Here is a 15,435-nt window from a genome sequence, read left to right on the forward strand (position 1 = left end):
TCAGGCATGACTATGTATGCAAGTAAGCCAAGAAAGCATGGAGAGGAGGACACGAGTGTTCTTATTGTATACTCGATGCAGTGAATTACGATAGAATACGTGACCGTGGTAGCCACCCTCTTCCGATTACCTACGTAGCAAATTGCGTGTTGCTCAAGACATGTTACTTGAATAGGGGCATCGCATTTGTAGACAATTGGTCAGCTTTATACGATTTTCCCTACCTTCAATATTTGTTACCAGAACGGAACAGCTTGATAACCCGAATTTTGGCATCCAGTTTCCTAGTTTTGCTAAAAGTATAGATATGGAAGTATGTTAACACCAGAAGATCTTGTCTCTATTCTGTCAATCCATCTAAACAGTACCTAAGACAATATCAAGTTACAGTGTTTGATTCTAAAGTAAGTAGGTTGCTTTGGTGATTTGACCAGTAGGGACGGCAGACGGGGTGCCTTTGTATGAGATATTGGTCATCCAGTGTCTTCCAGTTAAAGGCGGACGATCCACTTGGGCACATGGCGTTATGCCAAGTACTTTATCAACAGTAGCCACACCGATTAGTTTATCGATAGCGCACCAAGCCGGGGTGGTGGGGCTTATCGTAACTTTTTTCTCTTTTTTGTCGTATCAAGAGCTCTCAATTCAACATTGCCGCCGACACTGGGCAAAGAAAGACTGTTGCTGTTTTAGACAAAATGGCGACTTTGGAAGAGAAACTGGACAAGATCCGGTCACCCAATCTTCAAAGCCAACAGCAGACTGTCGTCATCCTCAACGCCGTCGAGGAAACGCTTAAGGAGCAGGACACCCCGCGGACCCCTACAGGATATTTCGCCGCCCTCCTCGCCCTCCTCAACCAATCGATCGCGAATGGCCAAATCAACAAGGAATTGACGCCTGCCGTCATCTACCTTCTCGATGTCATCACCCCGTTCGCGCCCCAACCGCTCCTGCGGTCCAAGTTCACTCAGATCCTTCAGCTCCTCGCCCCCGTCCTGTTACTTGCCGACGCTGAGGCGGCGCTGCTGAAGTCGTCCGTCGGCTGTCTCGAGTCCTTGTTGCTCGCGCAAGACGCGGCAGCATGGAAGCTTGCCACAAATAATATCAGCCCCCGGCGGGCAGTAGCAGGGCTCCTGAACCTGTCGCTTGACCACCGGCCGAAGCTGCGGAAGCGAGCGCAAGAAGCCCTGAAGAAGGTTCTTCAGAACCCCCCGCCAAGTCCGTCACTCGACCACCCCGCTGCCGAATTGTGCGCAGAGACCTCCATGAGGAGCTTGGCAGAGCAGGCCAACAAGGCGGCTCTTTCCAAGAAGCAGAAAAAGGACGCCGAAAACGACCCTGCGCTGATCCACGCCCTGCAACTGATCAAGACTATTACATCGGGCAGTGGCGGATGGCCGAGCAAGAATATCGAGGCTCTATGCGAGCTCCTATTGAGCATAGCAAAGAGCGAAAACGAGCACATGACCATGGCTGTATTTGACATCTTCGAGATGATCTTTGGAGGTATGGCCGCTGACGAAGCTGCTTCTGCCAAACTTCCTCGGCTTCTCGAAATCATCTCTGAAATGCGCCCCTCGGCAAACGACACGCAGCTTCTGCCCCCATGGATCGCCATTCTTTCGCGAGGTTACGAAGTCGCTGCCCAATTGGAACCTGAAGAGACGTTCCAGAAACTCCCTGAGCTCTTCGAGATGGTGTCATCATTCCTAGAGTCTTCGTCGCATAACGTTAGGGTCTCTGCATCGGAATGTCTCATCTCATTCGTTGCCACCTGCGTCCCCAATCAGGTTATCCTCGAGCCGTCAATCTTCGACGAGAAGACTCTGGAGAAGATCGCCAAGCATGCCGAGAATCTGTTGAGTGTCAAATTCCAGGCTGCCTGGATGGAGACCTTCAACGTGTTTGGTGCCATGTACGATTCTCTGCGGTGGCGAGCAAACCCGGTGCTCTTGAGCCTTGCCAAATCCGTTGGTGAGATCCGTGGTAACGACTCGTTCATGGGTAAGAAGGAAGCCGACGAGGTGCTCGGAAAGGCTATCAGAGCCATGGGTCCGGAAGCCGTTCTCAATGTACTGCCTCTCAACCTCCTAAAGCCTGTCAAGGGGCAGGCAGGTCGAGCTTGGCTATTGCCAACTCTGCGCGATTACACAAGCAACACCAATCTGCAACACTTCAAAACCGAGTTCATTCCTTTGAGCGAAACCATGTTCCAGAAAGTGCTTGACCATGGCGACGCGCTGAAGACCATGGAGACCAAGATCTACGAAACGCTGGTGCACCAGACATGGTCTATCCTCCCTGGTTACTGCGATCTACCCCTGGACCTGACGGTAGCTTTTGACAAGGAATTTGCCGAAATGCTGGCCAATTTGTTATACCAACAGGTTGACCTACGTTTGGATGTTTGCAGGGCACTGAGGGCCCTAGTCGAATCTAACCAAGCAATTACGGCAATTGAGGAGGAAGAAGAAGACATGATTCTCCAGAGCCGAGTCTCGAAGGCGGATGCTCAGAAGAATCTGACTTATCTCGGCACCTTCGCCAGTAACTTACTAGCGGTCATGTTCAATGTGTACAGCCAGACTCTGCCCCAGTCGAGAGGCCCCATTCTGCAAACAATCAATGCTTACTTGAGCATCACCCCTGAGAATGAGCTTGTCGAAACGTTTGACCGTGTCAGCGAAATGCTTGCAAATGCTCTGACCGAAGCCAGCAAAGAGCAGGAGATCGCCGCCTCGTCTGTCTTGGCAGCCCGGGCTGACAAGAAGAAGAAGGAACAAGGGCCTTCAACAAGTCAAACACTGATGGATCTTGTCATTACGATGTCTGCATACCTGCCGCGCCAGAGCTTTGCAGCTCTTTTCAACATCGCGTCTCTCATTATTGTTAAAGACGACGACCCTCAACTACAGAAGAAGGCATACAAGCTTATCCCGCGCTTAGCAGACTCCGAGAACGGACAGATTGCGCTCAACGAACGGTTCGACGAGTTGCAGGGTCTTTTATTATCCAGTGCCGAGAAATGCTCCGTGCCTGCTCGAAGAGAGCGGCTTGCCGCCGTTATCTCCATGATCCCGTTCATCCCTGACGGCTCATTGCATTTCATTCCAGCTGTTCTCTCTGAGGTTGTGATCTGCTGCCGGGAGAATAACGAGCGAGCCAGAACTTCCGCATTTGAGCTCCTCGTGATTATGGGCGAGAAGCTCGAGGAATCTAAGGGCAAGTTGATTCAGAACAACAAGATCCCGAATATGCCGAGCGATGCTTCCCCGTCGAAGGCCAGTATCGAAGAATACTTCACCATGGTCAGTGCTGGTTTGGCAGGTAGCACTCCGCACATGATCTCCGCCACCATCACTGCCATCACTCGCATCTTATACGAATTCCGCCAGTCCCTCAGCAACGAAATGCTTAGTGACCTTGTGCAAACAATGGATCTCTTCTTGACTTCCAACAACAGGGAGATCGTCCGGAGCGTTCTTGGATTCGTTAAGGTTTGTGTCATCAGCCTACCAACAGAAATGATGCTTCCAAGATTGGCTACCATGGTTCCAAACTTACTGGTCTGGTCGCATGGCCACAAGAGTCACTTCAGAGTGAAAGTCAAGCATATCTTGGAGCGTATGGTGCGACGCTTTGGTGTAGATGTCATCAACAAGCATTGCCCCGAGGAAGATCGCAAGTTGATTAGCAACATTCGCAAATCGAAGGAGCGCAGCAAGCGGAAGAAGGATGCCGCCAAGGGTGAAGGCGATGACGAAGATGACGAGCAGACCAATGGAAAAAAGAAGGGTCGGTTCGAGAGCGAATATGATGAGGCTCTTTTCTCAAGTGACGATTCCGAAGCTGAGGACGAGTCTGACGACGAAATGGGTGGTGCCACATCCAGGAAGGGGAAGAAGGGCGGCAACACCTACATCATGGAAGATGAAGACGAGCCCCTCGATCTCTTGGATAAAAGGGCACTGGCCAGCATATCGTCCACCAAGCCCGTCAAGATGCGCAAAGCTAGCAGGACCAAGGCGAAGACCGACATGGACGGCAAGCTCATCCTGGGACAAGACAGCGACGAAGATGACGCCATGGTCATCGACACGCCGTCTCACGGTGGCGGCGATAGCGGTGTTGGTGCTTACGTCGCGGCTCTTCGCGGCAAAGACGTCGGTGTCCGTGGCCAGCGTGGCCGCCTTAAGTTTAGCAATCGTCGTGGCAATGACGACGATGAGATGGACATGGACGAGGAGGAAGTCGCTACCATCCGAAAGACTGTTAACAAGGGCCGTGGCAGCCCTCGGTCTCGTGGTGGCGATTTCCGAGGTGGCTCAAGAGGAGGGGGTGGTTTCCGAGGCGGCAGCAGAGGCGGCGACTCCCGGGGAGGTGGCAGAGGAGGCGGCTTCCGGGGAGGCAGGGGTGGGGTTGCTCCCGGTGGTCGACGCTCTCTCGGTGAGGAGAAGAGGCATGGGCCTTCTACTCGCGGCGGTGGAAAGGTGGTAAAGCCTAGCTTCAACCGCCGAGGCGGTCGCAGGTAATGCACACAAGGTCATGGCCATATTGAGTTGTTGATACCCATAGTCTATGGCTGGCCCGAATTTGGGGCGCCTTGTTAGATATCCCTCCCTGTCTACATAACTCGTGGTGCCTGGGGTTGTTTCTATTCACGCATCTTTCCATATAGATCGTCTTTCTCTATCACTCTCCTTTTCGGGGTCTGCGAAGCTATTTGCTCGGTTCCCCTTTTCATCCATCGTAAGTCGTACAGATATGGCTAGGATACGAGAAAAACAAAAGTTTTTGAGGTTTCAAACAAAATGGAATTAGTGATCCACACTGCTGAGGCTAATTATATGTGTACGTACGTAAACGACGGGCATGGTCTTCTTTCCACCCAAGGACTCCTGAACTCCCAAATAGTACATCGCGTAACCGACTCCCCATCCTAGGACTTGGTCCGTATCGTCTCAATGCTTCTTCCTTCTCCGGAACTTTGGCGCTGCCTGCTACTTGCATCTATTTGAACTTGCTGTAGATGACGGCGAAAATGAGTAGAACCAAGATGGTGATAATAGCAATCGTGATTATCCGATTTGTAGCCATCCTGCGAAAGTTGTCAGCAAAACCTTCCCGTTTTCGATGCTTGTAATTTTTCGGGATGAGGGCAAGAGTCCTTTACCTACGCGCCATGCCGCGCAGCGTCTTGACGCTGCGGTCGACGTAGCCCTCGCTCTCCATGAGCATGTTGCCGGTGTGGGAGATGCGCTCGCGCTGGGTGTGCAGGTCGGCCAGGGTGCTGGCGCCGATGGTCTCGGTCTCGTTGGCGAGGGCCTGCGAGTTGCGCAGGCGCTGCGTGCTGCGGTCGAGGCGGTCGGTGCCGCTCAGGAGCTGCTGGCGCTGCTCAGCCTGCGCGTCCGGGCCGGTCGGGTTGTCCGTGTAGCGCGACCCGAACAGGGCCGCGCGGTCGTCGGCCAGCGAGCGCAGCTTGCGCCGGTACTTGTCCACGTCCGTCTCGAAGTTGCGGAAGCGCTGGTTGATCTTGGTGCGCGAGGCCGAGGGGATGTTGGCTTTTTCTAGGCGCATGGCTCCTAACTGTTGCGTGGGGGAAACATAATCAATTCCGTCAGTAACGTCATTTCTTTTTATCAACACTTCCTCTTCCCTTTCCTTTGCAGGGGGCAAGGAAAACTATGACGACGGGGTCTGGTGAATGATGGGGATCGTTCGAGGATCATGTTCGTACCAGTTCATCGGCTTCCTCCAGCGCTCGCTCTCCTTGGCTGATGGCGGCCTTTCGCGGCTCGCCGCTCAGCTCGGGGATCTGGTCCAGCTTCTGCGTCAGGTCGGCCTGGACGAGCTTGAACTCGGCCTCGTAGCTGCTGAACAGCTCGGAGCCGGCGTCGGTGTCGAGAGGGTTGGCCATGATGAGCGGCGGGCTGGGCAGTCTCGCTGCGTTTTTTATTTGTAAGGATCGATCGGGGGATCAATGTGGTGGTCGTCGGCGGGGTCATCAAAAGTCAAAAGTCGAGGGTCCATGCAAGAGGAAATAAGAAAAGAAAGATCCCAACTGTCTGTGTTGTTGCCTGGTGGTTGGAGTCGTCGTTGCTTGTTGGCGCAATGGATTGTCATGTGTCGTTGTCAATGAATGATGTAGCCTAGGTTAACTTCAGTAGGGCGGACATCACGGAAAGCAATAAGATGGGCTAATTGCATAGTATAGTATCTAGTCACAGCAAATACCCGCATATTATGCGCTATTCTGGCAGGATAATCGTCGGCACAGCAATAGCATTAACTACATACCTAGTGCTTGGTGCATAAAGATTGAATGCGCTGCTTGCAATGAAACCAACTCCACACGCTTGATGCAAGTTCCTGAACCAACAGGGGTCAAAGATTGGATCTAGCCTCTTCCATTTCCCCAGCCACCTCCCACCTCCCACCAAAGCCATAAGCCACGTGCCCAACCACAGATTCAACAGTAGAAAACTCGAATCTCTGTGCCAGCTTCTTCGGATTTCTCTTTCCTTTCCTCTCCATGAAAGTTGACCCCCGGTGTTGCAGAACAACAGGCTTCCTGTCCCTTTTCTCACGGACATGAAGTTGTATTAGCCGGGCAGACAAAGCATGGAGCTTCTAAGAATTGGATGTTAGGTGACTTTTGTCGCTTCTGAGTATTCGATCCCGTTGAGCGCCGACATTTCTTGAAACGAATGAACCGTAATGTGTGAGGACGACGTATTTGCCAACATCACCAATAAAGTTAGCAGTGTGCGGCAGCTAGATTTAAAGCTTCCATTTTTCTTCTATCGCAAGTGTCATGCAATCCTGCCTGATTTTCGATGCGTGCGTCCATACGTCAAAATGAATTGTTGACCCTTCTTCCCATTGGGGAGTTCGGTCTCTTGAGCGGCATCCAATCGAGAAGAGAGAGGCTCGAGCTACCATCTTCGGCATTGGTGGTGTTCATCACTGACCGTTTCGCCAATGTTGTTTATTCTTATCTCTGAATATGTGACTGTGTTTGAGACAAGCGGCTCTAAATTCACATGCTTAACTGAATGATTGGCGTCCGAGCGCTTGGGCACCAGCCCGACCCATGGAAAGGAGGTCACTGGGTCCGACGATAGTAGCCTGTTTCAATCCAGGCAGGAGCTCTTTATCGGGCTAAGCATAGCATAAGCAACTCCAGTAAGCAAGCAAGCTGTCGCGGTTCAGCTCTCTGCCACGCCTCTCCTTCATTAATCAAGTCTACCTTATCTACATAATCTACCAATCCTAACTACACTCGCTATTGTTCGTCCGGAATTCAGCAAGATGCAGCAGAGCCGATCAATGTAAGTTTCCCCAGGCTTTATCTCTTGTCTCACCACGGCCATTGCATCATGGTGAGGGCCCAAGGCCCAGCTACGTGCATGCTAGGTGGATGTTAGCATTCATCCCGCCCCCGAGACGCCGCCATTGACGCGGGACGGTCATAATGCGCTGTACTACCTCGTATGACTATGAATTGGCGCTCCGCGACCCAGCTCCAGCAACCCAGCAAATTCACTTCACCGCCCTAACAGCCCTCCTGTCTCCCTATCCATCCTCGGCTTTTTGGCATTTCCTCGTGATCGGTACCCAGTACCTTGCCTTAGTCGTCCCCAGCCCTTCCCAGCCCTTCCCAGCCCTGCCGTGTTAGCACTTAGCTATATACGCCGTTTTTTGACTCGGTCCTCAACGTCCCTCCCACATCAGAGTTACCGATTTTCCAAATGTCCATGACATCATCAACTAATTGGGTTCCTAGGAAGAAAGTCGCTATAGTCGGTAGCGGCTCGGCCGGTATAGCGTCGCTATGGGCTCTGAATAGGACACACCACGATGTATACCTCTATGAGGCCGCCGACCGGCTCGGCGGCCATACCAATACGGTCGAGTGGAAGCAGGACAAATACCGATGTCTCGTAGATACGGGCTTCATCGTGCTGAACGAGGCCACGTACCGTACGCCCGCCCATACCCCTTGGCTTCTCTTAGTATACAGAAGTGCCACTAACACAATGCAGCCAACTTCATCAATTTCTTGAAGAAAGTCCGTGTGCCCACGATCCCGACTGAGATGACCTTCAGTGTCTCTCGGGACCGGGGCAAATTCGAGTGGGCAGGGACCAGTCTTGATGCTATCTTCTGCCAAAGGTGGAATCTGTTCTCGCCCCGGTTTTGGAGAATGATCTTCGACATCGTCCGGTTCAACCAATTTGCCTTGGACTTACTGAAAATTGACGTTGATGGTCCCAATCAAGCCAAGACCAACGGTGTCAAAGCTGGTGTCGTGGGCGAGACGACCACCATTGGCGAATATCTCGACAGGGAGGGCTACTCGGAGGCATTCAAAAACGATTACCTGATACCCATGACGGCGGCCGTATGGAGTACCAGCCCGGACAAGTGCAGTCTCGAGTTCCCTGCAGTGACACTGGTGCGGTTCATGTAAGTGAGCCCGGACTCAACGACCAAACACCCATAAACTAACTTGACCAGGTGGAATCACCATCTACTATCCACAGTTGCTGCGCGGCCAGACTGGCTGACCTTGGAGCATGGAGCCAAGTCCTACATCGATGCGGTTGTGAGAGGGTTCCCCTCGAATCATCTATTCCTCAACACGGCCGTCAAATATGTTGCCAACGATGATGATGGTCGGGTGCGCCTGCACTTCGAAAACGGAAAGATGGAAGCCTTTGACCATGTCATCCTGGCCACTCATGGAGACCAAGCCTACCAGATCATTGGCCCATCGGCCACAGCCGAGGAGAAATCTATCATGTTGGCATTCACGACATCCGAAAACACGGCGGTGCTGCACTCCGACGTGGCACACCTCCCGGCGCAGCAGAAGGCATGGACCGCTTGGAACTATCTCACACTCTCGAATCCATGGACCGGCCGGGACGTCGACAAGGTCTCGTTGACATATAACATGAACATCCTCCAGCACATACCCAGGGGGCCGTTTGGCGACGTGCTGGTAACGCTCAACCCTCTGCAGGAGCCAAGGAGTGAGACGGTACAAGGACGATATTCATACTCTCATCCCATATACAACGCAGAATCAGTCCGGGCACAGAACCAGCTGCACCGCATCCAGAACAAGCGTGGGATCAGCTATGCCGGTGCGTGGACCAAGTACGGGTTCCATGAAGATGGATTCAGCAGCGGCTTGCACGTTGCCATAGAACATCTGGGTGCGAAACTGCCATTTGAGTTTGAGGACTCTACATACAGCCGAGGCCGTCAACCGCGCATAGGAATCAAGGATCACCTCTTGCGTGTGATAATTCTCTTGATCCAGGTCTTTGTGGTGCAGATACTCGAGCGGGTGTTTAGTCGATTTATTACACCAACGAACGCCAAACGCATTACGAATTCAACGAACAGACGAGCGATGGTCAACGGGGATAGGAAAAGGGCATAACTTGGGGTTGGAGTTGGAGTTTTTGTATATATTATATATCATCATGATGCACATCTAGACTGAAATTAACAGCATTACTTGTATAAATCGAAATTGTTGAAGCTGTCATGTCACTTGAATTGTCGTCCCATTTTGCAGGCGTCATCGAGTTGCCTTAGACGGGCTGTCCCAGGCGGGCGGAACATGCTACGGTCAGCCAATGCATTCACTCGGTCGGCCTCTGCAGATCGCCAGACCCCGAATTTTTAGAAGCTACCCCTGCAATCGGCTCCATTACTGGCCGGTACCCCAAAAATAATTCGCTCCCGGGCACACTTCAGCATCTAGCAATCATCGAACGACATCACACCTTAAACGGCGACATCAATTGCCCTCCTTGAATAAATTACAAGGCCCGCCGTTCCGTTCGTTCTCGAGAGGCGACCAAGACGAAACCGGTGGTAGACGGGCGATTGAAGCGACGCCACCACAACAACACCCCCCACCTTCCAATATGAACGCCTTCCCCCGAACGATAGCGACGTCGCTACGCAGTACATTTCAGACTTCGCCCACTTCGCGATGGGCCTGTTCCTCGTGTCGGCGGGCCCTGAACGCCAGTCGAGGGCAGCAGCTGCAGAAACAGCTTGGTGGCGGTGGCGCTCAACGGCGGACGGTGTCGAATAGTGCGGCCAAGAAGGCGGCGCAGGATGCTCATGGGGCCCGCATGGAGAAGCTGCACGAGTTCTACCGGTATAAGAACCGGACGACTATGTAGGTGTGCTTGCTACCTCTCTCTCTCGCTCGGTGCTGGAGGACTGGGTTGAGGGATTGGGTACAGAGCCCGGAAGAAAGAAAGACAGGAAAGAAAGAGTTGCAGCTGGGCAGATTAGGCCCTGGCTTCTTCTTCGCCCGGGAACGGCTCTGGCGAAGAAGATTATATGCGACTACGACGGCCGAGCTGGGCGGGAGGGGGCATATTCTCGTGAAAGCGATGACTCGGACACTGGCTGACCTTTGGGGGGGTCTGAACAGGTACTACACAATGAGCGTCATTCTCGGCACGGTAGCTTTCTCCTACGGAAGTGTGCCCATGTACAAAATGGTATGGCGCGACCCCTCCCTTGCCCTCGCCTAGCCAGCAAGAAGAAAGCCAAAGAAGCCTCCTCAATCTAACCCCTCTCCCTCAGATCTGCCAAACCACCGGCTGGGGCGGCCAACCCGTCCGCGCCCCCGGCCACGGCGGCTCCGGCTCCGACGACCCGAACTTCGACCCGGCGTCGCGCCTGGTGCCCGTGACGGACGCGAAGCGGATCCGCGTGACCTTCAACGCGTCCGTGTCGGACATCCTGCCGTGGAAGTTCACGCCGCAGCAGCGCGAGGTGCGCGTGCTGCCCGGCGAGACGGCCCTGGCCTTCTACACGGCGACCAACACATCGGATAAGGACATCATCGGCGTCGCGACCTACAGCGTCACGCCCGCGCAGACGGCGCCCTACTTCAGCAAGATCCAGTGTTTTTGTTTTGAGGAGCAGCGCCTCAACGCCGGCGAGACTGTCGACATGCCCGTCTTCTTCTACCTCGACCCGGACATGCTGAACGACCTCAACATGCGCGGCGTCGAGACGGTCACGCTGAGTTACACCTTCTTTAGTAAGTTTATTCCCTCCCTTCGAGTAGTCGAGGTCAGAGAGAGAGCGCAAGCAGCACTTTCCACCTCCTCCTTTCTGTTCGAGCCGTCGTACGCGGAAGCTGTTTGCGCAAACTATGTTGGAAGTCTAGCCAAGGGGAATTTCCTATTTCACAAACGAGCTGTTCGCTGACTGCCATAATCCTATAGAGGCGAGGTATGACGATCATGGAAACTTCCAGACTCCTGCGGATCAATAAAATAAAGCTCCCGCGGAAGGGGATGTGAGATAAGTAGTTATACTTAGATATGTACCATAAATATATTGTAACAGGCGGCGCAGATATCAACAGTAGATATCTGATGCATAAACTGAACAGGAGACTGGAGTAGGAAATATGAATTCCATATAGGTCGACCCCCAGTCTTGGCAAGGGCCACGGGGGCTTATAAGACAAGGCCACCTCCCCTCAAGTTTTCAATTGCTTTCCCTAAAATATGTACTACACATCTCCTTGCAGAGGAGCGATCCTCATGTGTGCCAGCCGAGACCAGAACCAAAACACTGTAGTATTTCCAGACACCATTGACATATTCCATGTATCTTATTATATGCAACTCGATATATACAAATTCAACTATTAGCTATCGAAAGGTCGCTGCCCTACAATCACGGTCCTAAGAGGAGAGGTGGATTAGTATATCAGGGAGAATGTTGAGCAGCACTATGGCTCGCAGCCAAGGGTATAGGCTTGGTTTGTTCCGTCTGCTTACAAAGGCACAATAGCATGAATCTAGAAAAACAAGTAGAACACGAGTTAGCACCCTTCGCTAGTGTCGGTGGATGGCAATTTTGAGAGGAGACGCTTACGTGAGGGTTGTTGATGTCTGCCTTGACCTCAGCTAGGAAGTCCGCGATCTCCTTGTCGCTGCCCCAGTTACCGAGCAGCTTGAACAGCTTGCTGCTCATGCCGTCGATGCCGTCCTCGAGGTCGCGGCGGCCCATCCAGCCGATCCGCTTCTGGCGCTCGCCCTTGGCCCAGGGGCCCAATAGGCGCGCCCAGACGGCGCTCGACGACGTGGTCGAAGCCGCGGGAGCGCATACGATCGGCGTGCTCGCCGGCGGAGCGGATATCGATGCCGATCTTGGTGCAGGCGCGATTCATGACCTCGGTCCAGCGGTGGAGGGCGTGATGCTCCTTCAGGGAAGCGTCGGGGCTCTCGAGCGGCACGTTCCACTCCTGCAGCTCAAGGAAGCCGCCCGGCTGCAGGTACTGGTAGGCCTGGTCGATGAATTTGTCCCAGTTGGTGATGCCGAACGTCAGCATGCGGACGTGGATATAATCGAAGCGCTGGTGGAAGGACCAATCCTTGGTCGCGTCGTCGATGTAGAAGGTGCAGTTCACCGGCACGTACTCGGGCTGGATCGGCGAGAGGTCCGTCCCGATGACCTGCACTTGCGGGTTTTGGCTAGCGAACTCGATCGTCCAGTCTGTTTGTTGACGCGGTGATCATGTAAGTTACTGGACCGAAGCAACACCGTGCATGCCGTTCGATTCACGATATTCCTGGTTAAGGGGGATACAGAAGAAGAAAAAAGAAAGTATGAAAGGGATGGTTGCATACTGCCAGTACCGCAGCCGACGTCGAGAGCATGTGTCATATGGATCTTCTGCAGTGGTGCGAGATGGAGGCGGCCACCAAGCAATTCCATCCATAGAAGGTGCTGCAGCTCTAAGCGATCTATTTCCCGCTGCAAGATGTGCGTTAGCTGTTGTGCGACTTGTACGGTACCTGCATATGTGTAACGTACAATGTCATTTGGTAAATGATACTTATCATTGGAGCTCTGATATCGCCGGCCATCCTCAAATCGAAACTGGTAATCCGAAGTGCTTATCGACGTTGACATGCTGGATGCGACAACGTGAATGGTCAGCCAGGATTGCCCCCTTTGGCTTTTCTTGAGGGTACAACATGGCCTCCTATGGCTCAAGGACTCACGATGAGATCTCGGAGCCAATTGCGGAGTCCGAGTCTGAACGGCCGGAGTCGACCTCGAGGTCGCTTAATGTCTCGACCGGGTGGATTTGGAAGGGACTGAGCATGTTGGCCGGAGGCAACTCCGCGGCCGAATGGGAAGATTGAGGGTCTGCATGCCCTGCGACGATGTTCCCGGGCGGCCTGGGCCCCTGTTCATCCATGTTGGAGGTGATAGCGTTGCACTGCGGGCCGTAGGTTAGGTAGCAAACAACAACCACAAACCACGGGCAGGTTTGGCGGTCTATGGGGGAAAGAGACCAGGAGGGAGGAGAGGAGATACAAGCTAGCAGTCCGGGTAGGAAAACGGGGATAGATAGATGGTATAGAGCCAAAGGGCGTACTCTCTGCGGCGAAGACCGAAGAATCGTCAGCGTAGCTTCTTCTATATCCCCGGCCGTTTCCCCTTCTTAATGAGCGAGTCTCAACCAAGATGGGACTGGGGGCGGGTGACTGACACTGGATACTGGGCACAAACTGCCCCCCTTCAAGGATCAGGATCCATGTCCCCTGGTCGGGTTGGATAGCGTAGCTGAGCTAACAAGGAACAAAAAAAAAAGGGAGGAAAAAGAGCTCAGCTGAGGAATCGAGCTAGCAACGGCCACTATTCCACCGTTGCGATGTTCGGCTCGACTTTGACCAATATTGGCCTGGTCCGGTCGACCCAACAGTTCCACAGATTGCCATATCCTATTGCTGCAAAGTCAACCTGCCTTGATAAGACCGAACGGGCCGACGGGAAGGAGGAGTAGTCGGCGCAATCACATGAAGTGACTGGCTGAGATGACGTTGCAAAGCAAAAAAAGCAGCAATAACTTACACATCGTTTCCTACCGGATTGGGGTGGGAATGTTCCCTTTCCGGCATGCATGCTATTCTGGCGGCCGCGCGGGCATGGACGCTTGTCCGCTTGTCATGCACACGCCTGAGCGAGGGAAGACAGGCATTGAACGCACCAATAGCCAGTTGGGCCAAGCAAGGGCAGTAGATGGTGAGCTGCGGATGCAAGAGAAGACCCCCCGACCTGCATTGGTAGGTTAATGGGTAATGTAGTAGTTCAATACCACCCACACCCTTCTTTTCTTTGCATGCTTGCATATGTCAGGTCAAGTATGCGTTCTGTTTCACCTTTTTTACAGCAGATGAAATCTTGGAAAGGGGTATACTGTTCCTGGCCCACGAAGCAGAAAGAAAAGAAAACATCAGAGATATGGTGAACCACCGGAGAGACTTCTGGCGGCAGTTGCAATGAGCTGTGCCGATATCAATATGCGACTTGCCCCGCTCTTGGAACAAATCAGCACCACCTTGGCAGGACAGGGACTATTGCAGGTGGTAACGGTTAGGTCCGAGCAAGTACGGCGAATTCTTCTGGTGAGTTGATAAGTTTCATCGTTTAACATAGACCAATACATAGGGTACCCATATCAGAACCCATACGTTGCTCATCATCCGCTGCGTCCGTAGTGAACCGATGTGACGGCGGGCAAACTGACAGCCAGAGAGTGAGAATGCAAGGGCGCTTCCCGCGCTGGGATGCTGGGGTAGCCACGCGGTCAGCAGGGAATTTGGAAATCATCCAGAAGGAATGAATGGGCCATCCCCACCCACATCGCATGTTAAGGGTATTCATATCACGCCAACTAATAACCCCGGCAGGCCGAGGTGGTACAGTAAGGTGGTAGTAGGCCTGTAGGTGACTCGTGATAACGCGCTGCACTGCATCTGCAGGCTTACTTACACCTGTGGATACGTCCCATTGGTCTGTCTTGTCTGTGAACAGCCGCTCACCCCCTGACTTCTTTTCTTTTGAGTCGAGAGCTTCGGCATTTCTATGCAAGAGATATACTTATTGGATTGCATACGCCTACCTCCTCACGTAGGTAGATTGGGGTCTCGCCGTTCGTGGTAACGGTAAGGCCAGTATTGGTGTGATAGGACCTTGTGGGTAGTCTGAGCATCGTCTACCAACACGGCATGTTGTCTAGACTGCAGTTTTGGTTACGACATATCCTGTTAATCTTAGCCACCACCACGTAACTAATGGTCGCCCAGGTGGCCGACTAATTAGTCGAAGAGGGGCTTATGGTACCCACCACCTTTAGGGGGGGGTTCCCACCACTTTTAAAAAAGTATTATTATTATATTTAGTTTAAATAAAGTATATTATATATATAAACTTAATATGCGCCGGTATAATTTTTATTAATTAATTATTAAAAAAAAGCTTTAAAATATTTAAATTAACTTTATATATAAATTTAATATTATAACCCGACCTAACCATGCGGCTAAAAAACTCTACTCACCGGCACGGAGATACGATAAC

The 15,435-nt window shown here is 52.6% G+C and overlaps 5 protein-coding genes across 5 annotated transcripts; 3 read left to right on the plus strand and 2 right to left on the minus strand.

The window, feature by feature from the left end:
- Positions 1 to 698: 698 nt before the first annotated feature.
- On the plus strand, positions 699 to 4,535 carry PG994_001328 (90S preribosome component RRP12; the record flags this gene model as incomplete). The annotated part of the gene is made up of 1 exon (XM_066852737.1): positions 699 to 4,535. One exon carries the CDS (start codon positions 699 to 701, stop codon positions 4,533 to 4,535), a length of 3,837 nt encoding a protein of 1,278 aa, XP_066720878.1.
- Positions 4,536 to 5,013: 478 nt separating this feature from the next.
- PG994_001329 (vesicle transport V-SNARE protein) lies at positions 5,014 to 5,920 on the minus strand (the record flags this gene model as incomplete). The annotated part of the gene is made up of 3 exons (XM_066852738.1): positions 5,014 to 5,101; positions 5,177 to 5,589; positions 5,741 to 5,920. The coding sequence occupies 3 exons, from the start codon at positions 5,918 to 5,920 to the stop codon at positions 5,014 to 5,016; spliced, it is 681 nt and encodes a 226-aa protein (XP_066720879.1).
- A 1,768-nt stretch (positions 5,921 to 7,688) lies between these two features.
- PG994_001330 (amine oxidase) lies at positions 7,689 to 9,457 on the plus strand (the record flags this gene model as incomplete). The annotated part of the gene is made up of 3 exons (XM_066852739.1): positions 7,689 to 7,986; positions 8,049 to 8,472; positions 8,524 to 9,457. Coding segments are annotated over 3 exons (1,656 nt in total), but the record flags the coding sequence as incomplete, so codon positions are not given.
- A 493-nt stretch (positions 9,458 to 9,950) lies between these two features.
- PG994_001331 (cytochrome-c oxidase assembly protein) lies at positions 9,951 to 11,326 on the plus strand (the record flags this gene model as incomplete). Its single annotated transcript, XM_066852740.1, has 4 exons — positions 9,951 to 10,210; positions 10,472 to 10,541; positions 10,627 to 11,089; positions 11,277 to 11,326. The coding sequence occupies 4 exons, from the start codon at positions 9,951 to 9,953 to the stop codon at positions 11,324 to 11,326; spliced, it is 843 nt and encodes a 280-aa protein (XP_066720881.1).
- Positions 11,327 to 11,836: 510 nt separating this feature from the next.
- PG994_001332 (S-adenosyl-L-methionine-dependent methyltransferase) lies at positions 11,837 to 13,270 on the minus strand (the record flags this gene model as incomplete). Its single annotated transcript, XM_066852741.1, has 6 exons — positions 11,837 to 11,860; positions 11,938 to 12,099; positions 12,143 to 12,558; positions 12,693 to 12,819; positions 12,880 to 12,979; positions 13,071 to 13,270. The coding sequence occupies 6 exons, from the start codon at positions 13,268 to 13,270 to the stop codon at positions 11,837 to 11,839; spliced, it is 1,029 nt and encodes a 342-aa protein (XP_066720882.1).
- Between the last annotated feature and the right edge of the window lie 2,165 nt (positions 13,271 to 15,435).

Source organism: Apiospora phragmitis (assembly GCF_038363925.1).
Source record: "Apiospora phragmitis strain CBS 135458 chromosome Unknown utg000002l:1.0-5516284.0:1.0-5523493.0, whole genome shotgun sequence".
NCBI classification, from domain to species: domain Eukaryota; kingdom Fungi; phylum Ascomycota; class Sordariomycetes; order Amphisphaeriales; family Apiosporaceae; genus Apiospora; species Apiospora phragmitis.